Source organism: Strigops habroptila, chromosome 16, assembly GCF_004027225.2.
Source record: "Strigops habroptila isolate Jane chromosome 16, bStrHab1.2.pri, whole genome shotgun sequence".
Classification (NCBI taxonomy): domain Eukaryota; kingdom Metazoa; phylum Chordata; class Aves; order Psittaciformes; family Psittacidae; genus Strigops; species Strigops habroptila.
Window position 1 is genome coordinate 3,387,564 of NC_044292.2, and position 19,844 is coordinate 3,407,407.

The window sequence follows — 19,844 nt, forward strand, 5'->3', positions numbered from 1 at the left end:
GAGACTGACCAGCAGTCTGAGCTGGCATGCCAAGCCTCCCATGCCTAGAGCCTTCCAGCTGAGGCCGGATGCAGCACGGCTATCAGAGCAGAGCACGGCTGCGTAAGCCTCAAGACAGAGCTTTTACACCCTGAAGGGCCTATTCCAGAAAGCACCATGCACTCTAACCTCCGCCTTTCCCTGTTCTCACCCCCTCCCAGCACGGCATGCCCTGTGTGCACACAGCCTCACCTCGTGGACTGCTTGGCCAGCATGGCCACGTAGGTGATGACGAAGCTCTGGAACTTGCGGCGCTGCTCCTCCCAGCGGTCCTCCACCGAGTAGTAGTTCGGCAGTGGTGCCCCAAAGAGGATTTCGCTCCGCAGCAGCGAGCTCTTCATGTTCTCAGCAGACAAGCCCTCATCCACGTACCAGTAGAATTCAGGGTGGGTCATGGCCAGCTCCAGGGACCCTGCAGGAGAAAGCAGCACCACTTTGGTTAGGTCCTGCTTAGTTCACTTGGCAAGGTGCAGGGTCTAGTGTGACAAAGGGAAACTGGGAGTGATCCTGTCTTTCAGCATGATGTTGACTGCTGCTGCCTTGCACAGAGCACGAAGGGCTGGGGAAAGCTGTATTGCAAAGACTCACATTCCACCTCTGCTGTGTGACTCTGCTTACAGCGCTGCCTACATGCATTTTCCCATCAAGGACACATCTTCCACCCGACTCTGATCTGAACCACAACTCCACCAAGCAGCAATGCACATATCCCCATTGACACTCCCGCTGCTGGATGCACTTAGTTCTTGTACACTGGCATGATATTTGCTCCATCAAGCAAAGTGTTTCTTGGGAAGCCCAAGAACTAAATACTACTCATGGAAGATGAGGAGTCCTGGCTCTGCTGTTACCTGGTACCTCTACCATCTGATGGTGTGAGGGATGCGGAGATGGAGGCGCTCAGCTAGTTCTGAGCAAGAGACACTGCCTGTCTACCCCTAAAATCCAAACTCCTCTAAGTTCACACCAGAAAAACCCAGAAACTATGCTCTTTCCTGTTTTGGTAGCAGGACTGTTACTCACACTGAAGCAGACGGAGTTAATTCCTTGCCTGCTCCCTATGTGGCTCCTGGATAGCTGTCATCTGCAGCCTGTGCTTGGGAGACAGATGGAGGCTTCATCCTACAGCCACATCACACCCACAGACTCCTCATGATTCACCTCTTTTTCACCATCCAGAGCCTCTGCTCTACTAGAGGGAGACAGAACAGGGTATGGAGCTGGGAGGAGGCAGGACCTTCCTCCTCCTCTTCTTATAGGAACCCTTCCAGCTGGTGACTCACAAGCTGCCTTTCAAGCTCTAGAGCAGCCCACAGACCTCTTTCATCTGCTCTGTGGTGCAGGGAAGCTCATCCCTATTGTCTGTCCAAAACTTGACATGCCTCTGGTTAACCACAGTCATTTACAGGAGACAAGGGTCAGTAGAAGTCATCTCTACAATGCAGCACTTCCCCCTCATTTGTCTCTCTTGCTTGCCTATTGAGGCCTGTGTGACCCATGACGAAACTGCAGGGACTTTGCTGAAAGGGTTGAAAGAGGCCCTAGCACAGAAAAAGTGATTCCTCAAGGCACAATACAGCAGCATCTTCCTCTCTGCACAAGGCAGTCACCCCTCTTAGCTGGAGATACATGCCTTAAACATGCCAGCCCTCACCCACAGCCCTCAGCTCACCTTGTATGTCAGCAAGGTCTTGTCCCATGCCATCATAGTAAATCTTCCCTCCTCTCTCAGTGGGGAAGAAGTAGGTCATGAGGGAGCTGGGAGGGGAGCAGTAGGAGTAGGAGCCCAGGGGCAGGTCCTTCAAGACCTCATGGGGCTTCCAGCAGAACTCCCTGAAGCGAGGGTGATCCATGATCTTACGCTCAACCTCATGGATGGTGACCAGGCGCTCAGTGGTGAAGATGTTGTTTTCAGAGTCCCCCCTGGCCAGAAAGATGAGCTCAATGCGCCAGTGGGCGTGAGTCTGTGTGTTGGCACTGATGTAAGTGCCAGAGTAGTCCCAGCGTGGGGCACCCCTCCCAGCCCGGGAAGTCCTGTTTCCTGGGTTGAGGTGGCCATGGGGCTTAGGGGAGCTCGTCCTGCCCTGTGGGGCGCTGCGCTTGACCCGCGCACTGACCCCAAGGTGGGAAGCGTTGAGGTGAAGCTGCTGGAGCTGCTCAAAGATGAGCCTCTGCAGGGTTTCAGAGGTGAAGTCAGCCAGGTCCCGGCGGTTCCTGCCCCACGACCCAAACTGGGACTTGAGGGCCAAGGCGAGGGCATCGAAGCGCTGCGAGGACTCGTGGTTGCGGATCTCAAAAGCATTGTAGGAGATGTCAATATCCAGGGCTGGGTAGTGGAGGAACATGACAACAGCAAGCACAGCAGGGATGGCACAGCCCAGGAAAAGGATGAAGCCAGCACAGTAGGGGTTGGTAAATACCCATCCGACAATATTCCAGAAGCCAGACACGGGCAGAGTGACACGCAGGGGCCTGACTCTGCAGGGGCTTCTCCCACACAACAGAGCACCCTCACGCCTCTTCCGTGAGCTGAAGGCTACCTCTTCATCTTCCTCCTCTAGCCAGGCATCCTGTAACAAGGGGTCATCCTCTGTGTCCATGTCCAGTGCCTGCACAAAGGCGTAGAGAAGAGCAGTCAGCAAGGCCCAGCAATGGGTGTCCCCAGGCACAGCCATAACCCGATAGCAGTTGCCAAAGGGTCTCAGCAGCAGAGCCGAGGAAGGAAGCACGCTCCAGCTCTCAGCAAAGCATGACTCCTTCTAAACCTCACAGCTTTGACACAGCCACTGAAAGAACAGGCTCGGGGTATCCCACACCCTGCCTGGCAGGGGAACCAGGGAGAGGAGTTCAAACCACAGCCACAGAGCTCAGTGCTGTGCATAGCTCCAGGAACACCAGGCATGGAGACAGCCGGCGATTCACAGTGTGCTGCTGAGATTGCAGCAGCAGGAGCATTTAATTAGCTAACCTGGTTCTCATGCCCAGGAACAATCCACGCTACCAGATGACAAATGCAAGGGACCCTATCTTCCTCACCTTAAAACCAACAACAGCTTTCCCCCCAGCTACTTGTAGCTGTGTTCATCCTTCCCACAAAGGCACATGTGCACACACAGAAGCACATGCAGACACATCCATGTGCATGCACTCACACATACCAGCCTCCACAGAGAACTCACTGTGACCCTGCTCTAGTCCTTGAAGGGCTATCCACTGCCAGTGTGGGAAGGGAAAGGGCTGAACAATCCTGCTTCCCTTCCACCCCTGTTGGATATTGTTTATGGAATGGGTTTTCCAAGTTGCTACGGAACAAGCCAGAAGCAAAAGCTGTTACTGCACCTGTGGAATGAGGAAGGGGAAAACTCTTCCTGATCAACCCACACTTGGGAGGAAAGCAAGAGAGACTCCCCAGGACGTGCTCTCCTCTGCAGGGAAGCAAAACCAGCAGCCCCCACTCATGGATGAATGTGCAGATTCAGTTTGTTTCTTGACCCTGATAGCTGCAACCAATTTACACACAGGCCAGAAGCAATTTACCAACATTGTTCCTAAACAGTGTTTCTATTTTAACAGGACTTGCATCAGCAGGAAGATGAATTGCCAGCACCCCTTAATTCCAGGTCCTTAGAAGACCTGGGAGATGCCTGAACTTGGACCAAGAGGAAAAGAAATGAGGCAGAAATGCTCCTGGGCAGAAGAAGGATGGGCAAAGGAACAAGGGTCACAGCAATCTCCCTGGCTCTGATCAGCCTGGGTGATGTGTGTGGCTCTGCTCACAGGGAGCAGCTCCCACAGGATCCACTCCAGTCTGAGCAGCATCTCTGCTGGCAGGCTGGGCAGAGCACTCCCAGCACTGCAGAGCCTGTGGCATGGAGATGGGAACAGGAACCTCTGAGCTCCAGCCTCCTGCTCGCAGCAAGGAAAGCACAGATGTTGATCCATGGTTTTAACCTGCACCTTATATTGTCTCAAAACAGCTCACCCTTGCTGCGAGTGTGAGAGCAGGGACCCTCCTACCCCCTTGCCATGGTCAGGCTCGTGCAGCAGCTCACCCACCTCAGCCAGGCTGCAGAGCTGCGCAGGAGGGCACGTGTAAGCCTGGGCTGGATCCACCTCCTGCTCTGTAATCTCACTGTGCAAAACCCAGATGGGTACCACTGATGGCAGATGGCCACAGCCCCTCTTCTGCCAAACCTCCAGCCCTCAGAAGACTGATATGGTGAGGAGAGAGCAGCTCGTAAGACTGCTGTGCTGTTTCCCCCTTCACACATAGGACTATTAGACAGCAAGAAGAAAGCAAAGGTGGGGGGGTGTGTTTTCAAGTCTCTGGAATGGTTAGGAGAAATCTAGTTCATTTTAGGCTTCATTAAGATTTCTTTAATACTCAGGATGCTCACCCCATCTGGGCAAGTTGGTGTGTCCATGCAGTTACCTCCATTCCATCCAGCTGCCCCTTCTCCCATTGCCCTGGGCTCTCCTTCAACAGAATGGAGTTACTGCAAGACCTGATCAAGCATATATATTCTCTCTTTAGAAAGAGAGGTAAAGAGACATAATAATTTCCCATTTATTGAGCTGCAGAGGAGAAGGAGGGAAAAAGATTCTAATCCTGAAACAGAAGAGCCTGCACATGACAAGAAAGGGAAACAAAGGACTGAGTAATAAACCAGCAGAAAAAGAGATCATACCATCTTCTTTTTTAACCAAGAGCTAAATCCTCAACCTAAGGAAGGGAACAGACCTCAGGCATCTCCCTCTGGCTCTTCCCTCCACTCTCATCTCAAAGTGACTGCAAAGCCCACTTTATAACAGATGGGCACCTATCATGTGTGAAGGCCAACGCATGCTACCTTCTAGCTAAAGACTGGTACAAGTTCTGATGCTGGTGTAAATCCCAGCACAGCAAGTGCTGGAAAAGCCACAAGATTACACACACTCACATGAGAGCTGAGTCAGGGAAGGATCAAGATCTGGTCCAGGCAGAAAAGCAAGGGCAGGGCAAGTGCTGTCCCTGATGGCGACAGCCTCCCTCCGCATGCAGTCAGCACATGTGTGCATCCTGCCCTATTTCCACCACAGCTCTCAACTCACTTCAAAAGAGAGTTTACTGCATGATTCAGCTACAATGCCAGACACAGCTCACTCAGCATTGCCCCTGGGACTCAACTGGCTTTACCACCTCCGTCAGATCCTGCCTGGGTCAGGATGAGAGCTTATCCAACCCAAACCACAGCAAACTGAACTGGCAGGGGAGAGAAATCCTCAAAGTAGCCAGAAGGGGAGTGAAATGCACTTCTTCTGCTTGCATTCTACTTAGGGGCTGACCTGTTTCCCCTCCATCACTGCCCAGGGACTCCACGCACTGAAGCATGGCCCAGTTACTTTTTCCATTCCAGGATATGCACAGTGGACATAACCCTGCAGCCCTCAAAGCTCTGCCTCCTTATCTGTGCAAGCTTAGCCTGCTCCAGGTTGGAAGGAGCAGAGGACAAGAGCCCTCCTAGGAGCCCTGGATCCATTTCTTTAGAGAAGAGGCACTGATTGATCCAGTTGGGGTGGGCATTCAGATTTCTTGGGCTTCCCTCTGCCTCTTCCAAAGCCAACAGGCTTCCTCCTGCTTCAAACCAGCCATGATTCTGTAGGGTAGCAGAACCTCCCGTGAAGAAGGTTCCTGGCTCAGATTTAGGGTGCTGCTACAGGCACAGCTTCCATTAAGTCCAAGAATGGGAAATAAAACCAGGCAAAGTAGTTGGTATATAGATACTTTAAGCGAAAACCTCCACCAAAGCTGAGACTGCATAGTTCATGTTCAGCTCACCCACTTCCTAGCCTGGTGTTGGCACGTGTTCACGCTCATTCAGCCAGCCAAGAACCACTTGGGGATGGGGAAAGGCAAGTGAGCTGCTGATTCAGCAGCACAGCTGAGCTTGGAGGGACCTTGTAAACTCCTGAGCTGGAAAGGGAAGGTATGAGAGGGATTCAGGACATAAAACACCTCCTCCTTTAGCATTCAGCCCTTAGACTGCTGGGCAGTTGCACCATCCTCTCAGGGTGAATATCCTTCCTTCTTGAAGAAGTGAGTTCAAAAGCTCCATCACAGCAAAGAGACAAGCGGCTATGAAGAGCATCACATCTTCCAACCCCGCATTGGTACAAAGACACAGCTTTATGGAAGGTACAAATAAAGCCAGGATCCAGCTGGGTATGATTTTCCTCTTCACAGCCACAGCAGCAGTGTGGAAACATGACCAGGAGGAACACAAGGAAGGTGCCCTTGCCAAGGCTATCTTTTTCCAGTTTCAGTGGGCACTTCTGTCCAGAGCAGCACAGAGGCCACTTCGCATCAGACCTGAGCCACCAGACAAGCTGCAGCTGAACCTCAGCACCATGGCCATGAATGCTACCAGAGCCCAATGGAAGACGCTCACCCCTTTCCTCCATGGATGACTGTCACAGATGAACCAGAATGGGCCTCTAAGCCTCTTGGTATGTGCACCCCTGTTCAGCAGTTTAACCTGGGCATCCTCCACATCTTGCTGTAGCTTCCCAGTCTGATCAGAGTAATGAATTAGGCATTTAAAGCACTGCAGGGCTATGGAGCACAGGGTAGGAATAATTATGACTCTTGTGAGGCTGACACACAGCAGAAAAGAAGGGACAAAGCCAAACCTCGGGGACCTTCGGATCAGGAAGAGTTCTGCCCTTGACTGCAGTAGGTGGGATCCAGCTCAGACCCCAACAGCCCTGCAGGGATTGTCACTCACTTGCATCCCAACCAGGACAAACCCCCGTGTAGCTGCCATATGAGTTCCTTTGCAGTGAAATCAGGATTAGAAGGAAGTCACTGACAAGTTGGGGAGAGGCAGTGACAGACGAGGAAGCTAATTACAGCCGACCTGGCTAATTAATGCTGACTTCCAGATTAAAACCCCCTCACTAGTGTTCCATTTCAATTACTCAGTTGTTCCTTCTGATAGGCAAAGGGAAGCCTTGTGCATCAGCAAGCTAGGAAGAAAAAAGGAAAGCAAGCACAAGGCTGGAAGGGGAGGGAAAGACAGTTTCTGTAATATGGGAGATTCCTATCGACCAAATAATTAAACTTCACATTCCTTTCTCCCATGGGCAAAGCTTTCAGAGCACAGCTAGCAGTTTTGTGGGCCTATTTGTATGCCTGAAAACTCTTGGAGGTTCTACCAAAGGCAGCTTTATGGCCCTTTGTTAGCTATATAAAGTTCCTCTGAAAGGGAGAGAAATGGCCTCTGTGGTTGCAGAATCATCCAGCTCCTGCTAAAAGCCGCCTCTCTAACGATGCACAGTTGATGGCAGGCATGGACACAGCACCTCCCAGGCCCTGTTATGCTGGAAAACACTGTGTAAAACAACTGCAGGGCATCATTAATGTACACCCACTCTAAAGCAGGGCTCCACAGTGACACTGAGGCTTGGAATCAGAGATTTGCTCTGCACTTGAATCACTGAGAGTAGTCCACAAGTAGCATTTTAAAACACAGCCAAGAAGGGCTCTCTCAGGTCCCTGCTCTCCCTTTATCAACACAGCTGCATCTGAGTGCACGGGATAAGCTGTGTGTTGCCCTTTGCTTTCATGAATGGGGAAAATGAACCAGTAAGGAGGAATCTCTGGGCCTCTAATTTGGAGTTCTGGCTTTCAGAGGTGCTGCACTCCCAGAATAGCAAAGCAGACCCAGGACACCTCACACTGGGCACCTCACCCTGCAACCTCCTCAAGCACTTCTGAAAACACTGGCTTAATTCAGCCACTGACCAGATCCTATGTGTGAGGATACAGCCCTGAACCTGCTTCAGTGGAGTACAAGCCCAGAGAGACACATGCTGCTTAAAGGCACTGGGTTAAACTGCTGGCTGGGCTGGCTCCAGCATTATTAATCAAGCAGGTACTTTTCCAGCTGTACAGCACAATGGAGGAAAAAAAAAGCTTTAATCTATTTTCTTTCTGGACCCTTTGCATTTCCCTTCCCACTCACTTTAAATCCTTTGGTAAGACACACACAAACACTACCAGACCCCAGGCACTTTGCAGATCAGAATGTCATCAAACTGCTCCAGCAGCACAATGCTGTTGGAATTGCAGCACAATGATGTAAATGTCTGTTTGCTGGAGGAAAAGTTCAACAGAATGATTTTAAAACAGTATATTTAAAGCTCTATTGTCTGCAATTCCACTTGCTCACAGGAGGCAAGACAATAGATAGGGCTGTATACAGGGTGGAGGATCGTCAGATCTCCCAAGCTTTATGAAGCAAGTACATGCTTGCACACTCATTCCTAACTGAGGCATCCTCTTTCTCTGCCGTCTGTCCTACTCTTCTTTCCCCTTACAGGCACTTTTACACGTTGGCTAGGATAAGAGCAGCTGGAAATGGAAGGAATCAGTCAGACTGTAGGATCTTAAAGGCCTTTTCTAACCTAAATGATTCTATGATCGATCGACCTGCTTTCAGAATGGACAAATGGAGCGCTCTCAGCCTACAGCATCAAGGATCTCCTGCCTCCTTCTCCAAGTGTCTGACAAGCACTGATTAGATGTATCCATAATTGCATACCAAAATCAGTGTGGAAAGATTAGCTGCAAAGTCACGCACTCACCCATCAGGAAATGCCCAATCCAGGGCTGACACAGCATCCTCAGTTTGCCCCCCTTCTGTAAATGCTTTGCAGTGCAGTTTGGCTTCCAAGCCCAGTGTCCCAAGGCAAGGGCTGTGGCCTCCACCAGGGCTGATGCTCCCTGAACCCAGGAGCTATTTGCCACCTTGCTGTCTCCTCAGTGTTCAGTGTGTGGTCTCACGCCTCATTTCCTGCACGCTGCTCATGCTCTGGCTCAGAGGCAGAATTATTCATTTCCAACACCGCCTGTCAGGACAGAGTCTGAGGGCTGAGCAAACAGGATGGAACCGAATCCTCTCCTGGCATCTCTAGGAAAAGGAGGGGGTGGTGTAGTCCGCATCTGACAGATGCAGGAGCTCAGGAGATCAGAAGGGGAAAAAAAGAGACACTTATTTTGGGTGCTTAGTTTGACACACAAGATACCCCATTTCTCAGAGTGCACAGAATGGCACAGGTGGGGCTGTGTGTAGGAAACTGCAAATTCCACTTTGTTCTGCCACCATCATCTGAGGTGTAACATCAACATAACCTCTGTGCTGGTGGGGGACATCCACAGTGAAAGCCAACATCACACGATCGTTGCTAACCAGTGACATGCACGCCAGTACCTAGGGCACCTCAGAAAGGCTTAACAGTGCCAGAGACAGCAAGGACCATCAGTTCCCTCATCTCTTTACCTCTAAGCCAGTCTTGTGGACAAGGAGCAGGCTGGAGAAAGGGCCTGCAAGATCAGTATAGAGGGAAAATGGAGAGAGACTGGTTGCTTTGCTATGTGAGAAGCCACTACCTGCACACAGAGCAGACCAAGAAAAAAGTGGACAGAAGAATTAGGTAACCTCACAGCTGTGATTGACAGAAGGATGTTCAGCAAAAGCAAAGAGTAGAGCAAAAGCATCTCTACTGTGCTTTGCCAGGAGTAAGATGCCTGCAGACAAGAACTAGCTCAGCCATCCAAGTTTCCTATTTTAACACCACAGGTTTCCTGAATGTTTCCTTAACCAGGAAAAAGAGTGATTCCATAGCCTTGGATCAGGGGGAGCCCTTCATATGGCACTAGTGTGGGACACTGAGGCAGCCCCACCACGGCTCCAGCAGGTACCAGCTGTGAGGTCTGTCCTAGGGTGCTACTTCCAGAGTGATTCCAAGAGAATCTGTATCCTGATAGATTTAAAAATCCAATCCAAAAGTTCACAAGGAATTGCCTCAAACTACTTGCTTCAAAGTACTGAAACTGGCGCTCTTCAAAGAGAAAGGTCACGAGGATTTGCTGACATCAAACCATCCGCATTTGGTGCCCTGCCCTCCCAGGACTGCTGCAGAGGTAAACCTACATCAGACCTTCACCAACATGCACATCATTGCCAAGGAAAATTCATTTCCTGATAAAATAATTTGCTCCTGGTTATTGTAACGAGTGACTGTAGGTGTCAGAAGACAGCTTCTTGGTTATAATCTCACGAAACACGCCTTGCAGCCTTGTGCCATGTTTACCACTTGAGCTACTTGCTTACGCTGATGACAAGACCCCGCTGCCACTCAGGGCTGTGGCATGTACAGGTTTCTGCACACTGAGCTTCTGATATGCTTCAGAAATGACTTACCTAACCACTACAGAAATGACTCAGATTTTGTCTGAGCCTCAGCCACTTGCTGTTTCCAAGTAAAGGGTTGGCTTCTGCATCAGCTGCGTGCCTTTGGGTGCCTTGACACAGGCTTCAAAAGCACCCTGGGTCCCATCAGCAGCCCAAGATAACAGGTTTCTTACAAGCGTGGTGATTTCCGCGCTCCAGTGTCTACCCTGAACGCTGTGCTCACAACAAAGTCTCCACAGAATATTAAATACAGATGGCTGACACAAACCAGGGCCTTGTATTATCCCAAGAAGCGTCACTCACTCCAGGAAGGAATCTCAGACCACAGAGAGGATTCACCAGTTCCCAAGTCCGTGGAATAAACTGCCATCCCCAAAGCTTGCGTGCTGCTCTTTTATAGATCAGCTCCAGCTTCCCACATCATTGTCGTCCTGAGAAGGAAAGCCAAGTCCCGCTGTCAGTCACTTATTATTGCACCCCATGCTCAGGCCCCCCATTTTATGTCACCATGGGCACTGGTACCACTCTGTGCTCAGCTGCATGATCCCAGCTCTGGCCCTGCTCCCCACATCTGCTCCTGGCAGCAGGAGGAAGTGTGAAGACAAGGGCTGGCTGTGCACCCTTCTCCATCTGCCGCTCCCCAGCAATAGCCTGTCTGTGTGCACACTGTGCTGCTGGGACTAATCAAAACACCCTCTCCCCAAGGCCCCTGTCCAGAGCCTCCCCATAAGCTGCCAGGTCATTACTGAGAAGGAGGAGGGCAACCTCTTCCTCACCGCGCACGTGAGCTGCTTTCTTGCCAGCAGCCTCAGCAGCAGTTTGTGCTGAGGGGACGTTGCTGGTTGTGGTCCTGTGGGCAGCAATATGAAAGGTAATGCAGGGATGCCAAACCTATGGTGCCAGTCCTTCTTATCAACCACAGTACAGGCAGCTCTTTCATCTCCACTTCTTGCCAGTCCAGCATAAAGAGCACTAAGATTAAAAGAAAACATACAAGTGCTCCCCTTCAGCTGAAGTGTGGGTTTGGCCAGCTCTGGTCGTGATGCTCTGACCTTCCAGGAGAAGGAGGTACAGGTAGGAAGTCCCATCTGCACGTGTGCATCCACCTGATGCTCAGTAGCCTTTTTGCCACTGTAATTGACATTACAGCAATCTGAAGATGCCAGATTCACAACAGGAAGGCTGCAAGGACTACAAACTGTGGTGGGGACACAGCTCCCACAGCACTTCAGGCATACTCAGTTCTTCAGCGGGGCTTCCCACATGCCAGCATGAAAGAGGAATGGGTGATGCTGTAGTCTGCCCATAAATGAGGGAGCAGAAGACATATCCAAGGTCATCCACGCACCTTTCCAGCTCCATGCACCAAGCTGTGGTATAACATGGCCTCTTATTTTGAAGAATGCAAGGGGCTGAATTTTGGGGTGAATTCATCCTGACAGTCACTACAGCTGAGTGGGAATGACTGCAGCAATCCATGCTCTATCGTCACCCATGGAAAACTCACTGCTGGATGAGGAGGGACTCATGCAGCAGCCTGTAGGTAGCTGGCTCTCAACAGCCTACAAAGTGGGATCTCAGCAGGTTTATCTTCCTTACCTCCCACACTTCTACCTCCCAAAAACATGCAGCTAGCTGCTCTCCCATGAAAACCTGGAGCTTCTGGAATTACACTAATTAGCACTGCTTTTTCATCTTCCCAGGATCAGCGAGGAACCTGGAAGCAGAGTGTAAAACCCGGAGGCTAGAGAGCCTCTAGTGCCACTGCTGAGGGTTCCAGAGCAGGACCTGGCTGCACACAAGGTTTTCCAGAACAGAAGGAAAACCTCCTGAGGGAAAGAGGAGGATGTGGAGACAAGATGCCTCAGCACCTGAACAGCACGTCAGCAGATCCCCTGACAGTGCAAGGACTCAAAAGCTTACTGCCAGCTGCACCAACCATGCAGAAACTCACATTAAATGATCCCACAGCTCGATGAGCACAGTCCTGCAGACTGTTAGCAGAGGAGGGGGCAGGGGCTCAGAATAAGCAAACAGGCTTTAACGACACATTAATCTCAGGGAGAGCCCAGGATGCTTCCTAGTACAGACAAGACGTGAAGAGCTGGTTCCTGTTAGTCCCTGTGCAAGGGAAGGAAATGTTGCTGGTGGCAGCCAGAAGCTGCCAGTGAAGCCATGTCTATAGGATACAGCTTTAGACCATTGGGGCTGAGCTGAAACAGCAATTGTCTCCCTGCGCTTCCCTCCAGGTACAGACTGGGAGAAGCATGATTTAAGCCTAGCACAGGAGTAGTTCAGGAAGAGGCAGACACCACCCTTGTTCCTATTCCCCTTCTACAACCAAAGCCATGCAAACTGCAGGAGCTCCCCAGCTTCTGAATGGCAATCATCCAACCCAAAGGATGCTAAGGGACTGCCATTTGGCAAAGGATCAAAGCATTCCATGCAATCGTTCCCAGTTCCTTACCGCATCCCACACCTTCAGCCAGGCAGTCACAGGCTGAGATTCTACTTGTGCTAACTGTAGGACAGAGTCCTGCAGTTGGAACACAAACCCAAAGGAAACATTTGTGCTGCTGCTATTAGTTTTTCTAGCTTTCCTGGGGCAAATCACATCAGCTACTTCTGAATTGCTCTCATATTCTGGAGTCTGAGGCCTCGTCTTCCATCCTTTCACAACACGCTTTGTCCCACAGCCTCCCGCAGCCCCCTCCACAAGCAAACACAGGCTGCTTTTGCACAGACATCTGTAAACTGGTTTTCAAAAGGACTCACTCCACTGCCCCATGCTGATGTGGAACCGTGCCTGGCCCTCTGGAAACCAGGCCCAGTTGGCCAAGTAAGGGAGCAAACTCACTGCAGGCACTTCCCAAATGACTAGAAGTGCAAACAGTACCATGATCCACAACAGAACCAAATAGATGGGAATGTAGGCAGGTTGTGTACATGCAGGAATGAATTTAGCTGCATATGTGCCAAGATTTGGATCCAGAAGGAATGATCTCCCCCACAACACATCAGAAATACAAGAAACACCAAGAGGTCTGTAAAGGAAATGTCACCACAGTCTTAACTTAATCTGTCCCTGCTACTTACAGCATAGGTCTCTGTTATTGGAATCTAAATAAGGTCAAATCCTTTACTACACCACTATGAACTCTGCAGTGATTTTCACCAAGGAATTGGTTCCATGTAGCAGATTTATAGGAATGAAGCTTCTTTTCTTCAGTTTAAGCAGTGCCACAGGGGATGAAACATTTACCTGCTGATATATCTTGTTTCCAGTTGTTACAGGCTGGTGTTTTATAGCTCCCTACCATGCTGCAGCATTTCTACCATGCTCTGTGCACAAGAATATTGACATCAGTGACAAAAGCAAAGTGGACCAAAGAACACCAAGGGCCACAGCTCATTTGCCCACTTGCTGCCTGTCTCAAAGAGCCCCATGTCAAGTGACAATGCTGAGATGGAAGGATTAGGACTGGGAGAAAGAGAACTGGTGGCCTTGGAAGCAAAATTCAGTTTGGATGCGGAAAACAAAATGGCTCAAAGCATATACATCAGATTCCAAGACATTCTGTTTAAAAGCACAGCCATAGATTTGACACTTGGGTGAATCCAAGGCACTGACAAGTGCTGAATGGGTCCTGAAGAATCACAGCTTGCAGTGCAAGGAGTTTGGAAACTGGAACTGCTGGCAGGAAGCGTGAGAAGGAGCAGCTTTCTGCATGGTTCAAGAACTAGCCCAAGCTTTCCAGCAAGATGGATTTAGCTTTCAAAACAAGCTGTTTGTCTATATTGTAGAGACTTCCAGCCCTCGGTTTAAATGAAGCCCAGTGTTTTATTGAGTCACTTTCATGCTCTTGTGGGCCTGTCCACCTTCCCATTTCAACTCAGCCATAAAAATTGGCTTGGAGATTAGACTTGGCGCATGAGTTGTTAGCTGGAGAGCAAGTGGGAGGGTGTGCGAGGGGAGAGGTGGCAGGAGAAATATGAAGACAGAGGCTTTGGCCAGGTTTGATTTACAAGCAGGAGCCAGGCCTGCTTTGGGCTTCTCAGACACGTTTGAAATGCCCCATTGGGCTCTAGTTCAAACCTGAGTTTGCAGCCCCATCTTCTTCAGGAATTCATTCGCCTTCTTAAAAGGAGGAACAAAAAGACAAATGATTCCATTCATGGCATCAAGTGTGCTGCATGTTCAGCAGTACCCCAAGCAGTAGAAAGGATTAGGTCTTGTTTTGGGTTGGTTTTTTTCCAAATTGTCTCTGCAGGCCTTAATACAGCACTCAAAAGCAATTCATTCTCAGTTCCTGGGTGTAAAACAGAGCCAAGAAACAAGTCAACATACAGCAGCACATCCCCCTAAGAGCAAAAAGCACTTTGCATTTGTGCATCATATCAGCTTCTATCAGAGACTGCATAAACCCTTTGCAAACACATATCAGATCCAATTCCCTTATTCCTCTAGGGAAATAGGTCGGATTACATGCAAGTTTACAAATGAATTAAGCAAGCTCCACATTCTAGCTCCAGCTCTGCTGGAATTCAGCCATTACTTTTGCTGATTTTAACAGAAGCTAAATACAGACCATGTAAGTTACAACTAATGTTGTTTAGTTGTCATTTGGGGAGCAGCAGTGGTACCCACAACTCCAGTTAGTGCAGTGACACAAACTGGGTGTCCAGAAACTCAGGCATCCAAACCCCAGAGTCGTCTTTGCTACAGCAACCTTCCAGATCTGCTCAAAGTCAGAGCAACAACAGGACCCAACTCTTCCCAATCTTCTGCTTTGATTACCAGATGTGCCAGCTCCTCCCATGCTCAGTATTAGAAAGTGTAAAGAACTGAATACCCAGCAGAGGCCTGTGATGCTAACACATGGATTTCTTTCTGTGCTATTGCTTTGCAAACAGAGATCCTTTAAGAACATAGGAAGACAGGGGGAAACATGGATCCTACAATATGTTTTTGTAAACAGACTGCGAAAGAATGTGTTGAGCCAAATAATCCTGGAAATGAAAGTGCCAATTTAACGTAGGACATTGTTATTATTTATTAGATAGATTTCACCACATAGAGATGAAGAAACAGACTCTGTGACTTGCTGGCCCAACATCAGCCAGCCAAGCGTGCTCAGAGTAAAACAAGAGATCTTCCAGAACCCCGCTCTGTGATCAAGTCAAAGACATTTCTGCTAGGCAAAAGATGGGAAGAAAATCTGTGTAAACATCAGACAGGATGCCCTGAAGTCCATACAAGCTTGCTCATGAGTCACCTTAGCAGGCAGATCCTGGGCTCACATTCCCAGTAACAAATCCAAAGTGACTTCACTGACGTGACTGCATTTACACAGTGAGATCACAGCTGTGGAACCAGCCCCAGGAGCAATAGCACCCACACCATGAAGTCCAGGGAAGAGAGTGATTCTCCCCCATAAAGCAGCAGCAGCAATTTAAGAACCAGACAACTGCCAGTATGTCTCTCACCCCCTGCAAACACATTGGCTTCTCCCCCTGCTCCACTATTTATGTAACATGAACTGTCTCCTATTCAGGAGGAGCTGTTCCCTATTAACAGAGCTTGGCAAAGATCAGGAATTAACTGTGCCAACTTTCAAGCCTGCTGCCTTAAGGCAGATGGCAGGGAAAGTATCCCAGCCTTGTTCCCCAAACCTCTTCTCCCAGCAAGCAAAGATAATTCAACACAGAGAAAAAGGACTAAGTATCTGCAAAGCTCTTATTCCAGGGCAGGGACAGCCTACGTGTGGGGTGCTGTGCAATGGACCTACCTGCCTGCCCATGGCCAGCAAAGCCTGCTGCACTGCCAGGATCCACAGGGTGACAGCAAGGGCACAGGTTTCACTGAAGGTTTTATGCTTCCAGAGTTACAAGAAGAAAGAAGATGCTCTGCCCCTCCAAGCCAATGGTGCTGCTATCATCAAAACCTCAGCACTGCTAATGACTAGCACTGAGCTGTACCTTTATGAAAAGCAAATCCCTCTGGAAGGACAGGGTTCCCACAGCTACTGCAGACCCACAGCATCAAACAAGAGCTGCTGTTGCACAGCATCCTCTGCTTTCCATCAGCTGCTCTGCCATCCCCATCACAGCGAGACTCCCAGGAGCAGGTCCAGTGCCTGGGGGTTCAATTCACTCCCATGGAGGCACATCACACTGGGCCACTGGCAGGAACAGACACTCCTGAGCTGTGACGTGCTGAGTGACCAGTTCTGGTGAAGTCCATATGACATGACATGAAAGTGCCATGTTCTTGCCAAAGGAGGGCATCATCCCCAGCTCTAAGCAACCTAAATTAAAACGTTTGAAGCTCATTTTGCCAAACTGTGTGTCTGTATTTTCTCCCGTTACTGGTGTGGTACTCCAGTTGTCAACCTTTTCTGGTTTTCAGTACTATAAAACCATACCTCAATAGCAGTGCTGAGACCTCAGGAAGCTTCTCTCATGGTGCTGCAGAGGACAGTTGAGGTCAGTATGACATGCAAGAGGGTTGCAAATAACATCCTACTGGGTGCTAATTCATACAGTTGTTGTTACTCACGCCTGAAGCACATCATTGCCATCAATGGGACAATTTACAGCCTCCCAGTCAAACACATGCTGAAGCATATTCTGGACTGGGGTCAATGGAAAGTGTTTTGCTGACCTCACTTAGATCCGGATTAAGCACTTCACTCTTACATTGGCTTCTCCATGTTCCTGAATTATTCATTAAGGACCAGACACTGCAATCCATACTCACACTGCGCTTAATCTGTCCTTTAAATTGACTTGCATTAGTCTGAGTCACAGGCACCACAGCACCTTACTCTTTAACCAGACTCACTGAACGCAGCAGAGCTATTCATGAAATAAGGTGCTCCTGTGCCAGAGGCAAGGAGGCAGGATCCAGCCCTTAGGAAAGACATCAGTAAGGCTAGACCTCAGGAACACTCACCCTGGTAAAACTGCACCAAGATGAATGAACTCAAGTAAATCTGTGTGAAATCAATCATTTAAAGAGATAGGCTGTTCTGTGCTATCACAGGGGAGACATAAGGGAGTGCTAGAAACTAGTATTTCATTGTTCAACTTCATCACAAGGTCTGGAAACACAGCCTCCTGCCCCTGGCTATGCATTCACAGAGCCCAGTGGCAGCTTGCACACACACCTTGCGAGGACTGCTTTCTCTCTATAGGTACAAACAGGGAGGTGTGTGGGTAGGAGGAAGGCAAAGGACATGTTCCACTCCTCCTGACTGGCACAAGGGAACAGAAAGCAAATGGGACTGCTTGTCACCAAGGAGGTTAACAAGTACCCACACTTACAGCAACTCCTTCCTCTGCCAACCCTGCAACTTCCAGTTACCAAACTCATAGACCACATTATTGGCTCCGATCTGAAACCCCTTGAGGCTGCTTCAACAGCAGATAAACTCGCACCACAGGAGAGCTGATCACAGAGCACCTTTCAGCACTGAGCCTAAATCTAGAGCTGGATACTTTTAAACAAAGAGTGAATAAAACCCCCCAAGCCAATGAGGTAAGTGAAAGGTGAAATCTTGTGCGCTACATTGAGAAATATAATGGGGTTTGATTCTTTAGAATGAATTAATCTGTTCAGTTCTCACTTCTGTCAGTGCTTGGTAAGATTAGAGGATTAAATCAACTCTATGCTAAATGCTTCGTGCTAAAGAGAGTCTTGTCAGGATTTACTGCCTGTTGGCATGCCCAGACCACGGCAGCATCACCCAGAAACCCTGGGACCCACAGCAGGACCTGTTCAAACTTCAGAAATAGAAATCACAACTTACCCAGATTTTCCGTATACTGGCAGGGTATGAACTCCTATCCCTCTCTCCATTTCAGTCAAGCTTACTTATTGAGCACTTGTACCCAACAGGCAAGTCTTTGTATAAGCAGCACTTCTGTCAGAGCACTGGTATCACAAGGGGATTTCATATGTGCTGTGGATTTTTGGGTGCAAAATGTTAACACTGTATGTATACCCTCCCCGAGTGCCACACTAAAATGCACACATCCCATCACACTCATGCCATACAGTTACATACACAGACACACACATGAGGCAGCTACCCCCCTGCACAATACAGCTTGTTACAAACACTTCTCATTAACAGTTCAGAAATGACACACAGAGAAGTGGTCAAAGATCACCTGCAACTTCACCATTTTTTTCCTATTGGCCTGACAAAGGCGTTTGCAATGTTTAATTCATTTTTCAAGTACAAGATTTTGGGAGGCATGGCCAAGTACTAGGGATTGAGAGACATTTGAGCACCCAGCAACTGCCTCCTCCCCAAACACCTGAAAACTAACAGAGATTTCACCAGTGTGAAATCCCTCATTTCTGTGCCCCCAGATTACACAGAGCCACTCGGATACTGTCACGCTGACTCCCTGTAAGTGCCTTACTGCATTGTTGTAAAGAGACAGCATGCACAAACAAGGTACCTGCCAATATAGCTAAGAACACTAGAACACAGCCAGGAGGTAAAGCTGGACAGAGTGTCAGTGACTTCAGGTGGTGGGATTTTTTCCATGCCTGAGGATGCATTTGGCTCTGTATGTTGCAGAAACTGAATCACAATCTTCACCACAGTGGGTGATTGGAATGATGCTGATGCTACTTCCTGAATGCCAGTGTGGTTCTCACCTATTATACAGTTACACATTGCTCAGGGCCATTTGCCCTTTAGCTTTTCCCTATGTCCTGGTGAAATGGTCACAAATGCTGATGGCTGTTTTCCCCTTGAATCCATTTTTCTATTAGACAAGCATTCTGTAGTGTTTTCCCCATGGGAATACAGCAGGTGTTTGCAGGGGCAGCAGGAAGAAAGGAGGAATGGATTATTTATCATATGAAGCATTTCCATTCAATCTTTGTTGGTTTTTTTTCACTAGCTCAGGCCTGTTTTATTCCAGGCTTAGGGAATCAAACTATAGGGCTCCAAAGAGGTAAAGAGATTGGCTTGATGAGCCTAACCTCTGAAGATGCATCCAGTGTGATAAAAGAAGTGTGGCTATTGAAACATCTCCCTTCAATACAGTTATTGTGTTGCTAGGTTTCCATCTAGACGCACAGCCTAAAAGAGCAATCGAAGGAAGCCGATGCTGTGGATAATACCTTTATCAACACTTCACAAGGCTGTTGAGGAGGAAGGAAAAATATTGTCCCCCAGCAAAGTTTTACAGGTGAGGATAGAAAGCTCATTTCAAAAGCTCACCCAAATTTTCGTGGGGAAATTGGTTTTTAAAACCTGAGCTTTTAGGGTAACAGATTATACATGCACCAGCGTGTGGCTTTTGTTTATTCTGTCATTTGAATTGTAGAAGTACTTTTCCAATACACAAGTCCTCATCCCACTTAACTTGTGTCTTGCAGCCACGAAGAGGGCATGCATCTGTCTTGTTTTAAAGGGAATCATTCACTTGCACATTACATTAAACCCAATAGACTCAGCACATCTGTCAAAGCACTCTCCTAATAATCACATAAGCCAAGGTTGCTAACCAGCACACTGCTGTGCCCGGGCACAACACAGAGGTGCA

General features: G+C 48.9%; 1 protein-coding gene across 3 annotated transcripts in view; it reads right to left on the reverse strand.

Moving 5' to 3' along the window:
- DISP3 (dispatched RND transporter family member 3) overlaps window positions 1–19,844 on the reverse strand; it is a 47,501-nt gene that overhangs the window by 19,624 nt on the left and 8,033 nt on the right. For all 3 annotated transcript variants that reach the window (XM_030507773.1, XM_030507772.1, XM_030507774.1), the window contains 2 exons: window positions 1,712–2,648; window positions 232–451 (listed from right to left, as the gene is read on the reverse strand). In XM_030507773.1, the coding sequence (XP_030363633.1) occupies window positions 232–451; window positions 1,712–2,639 (1,148 nt within the window). In that variant the 5' untranslated portion in view covers window positions 2,640–2,648. The remainder of the gene's footprint in view (window positions 1–231; window positions 452–1,711; window positions 2,649–19,844) is intronic.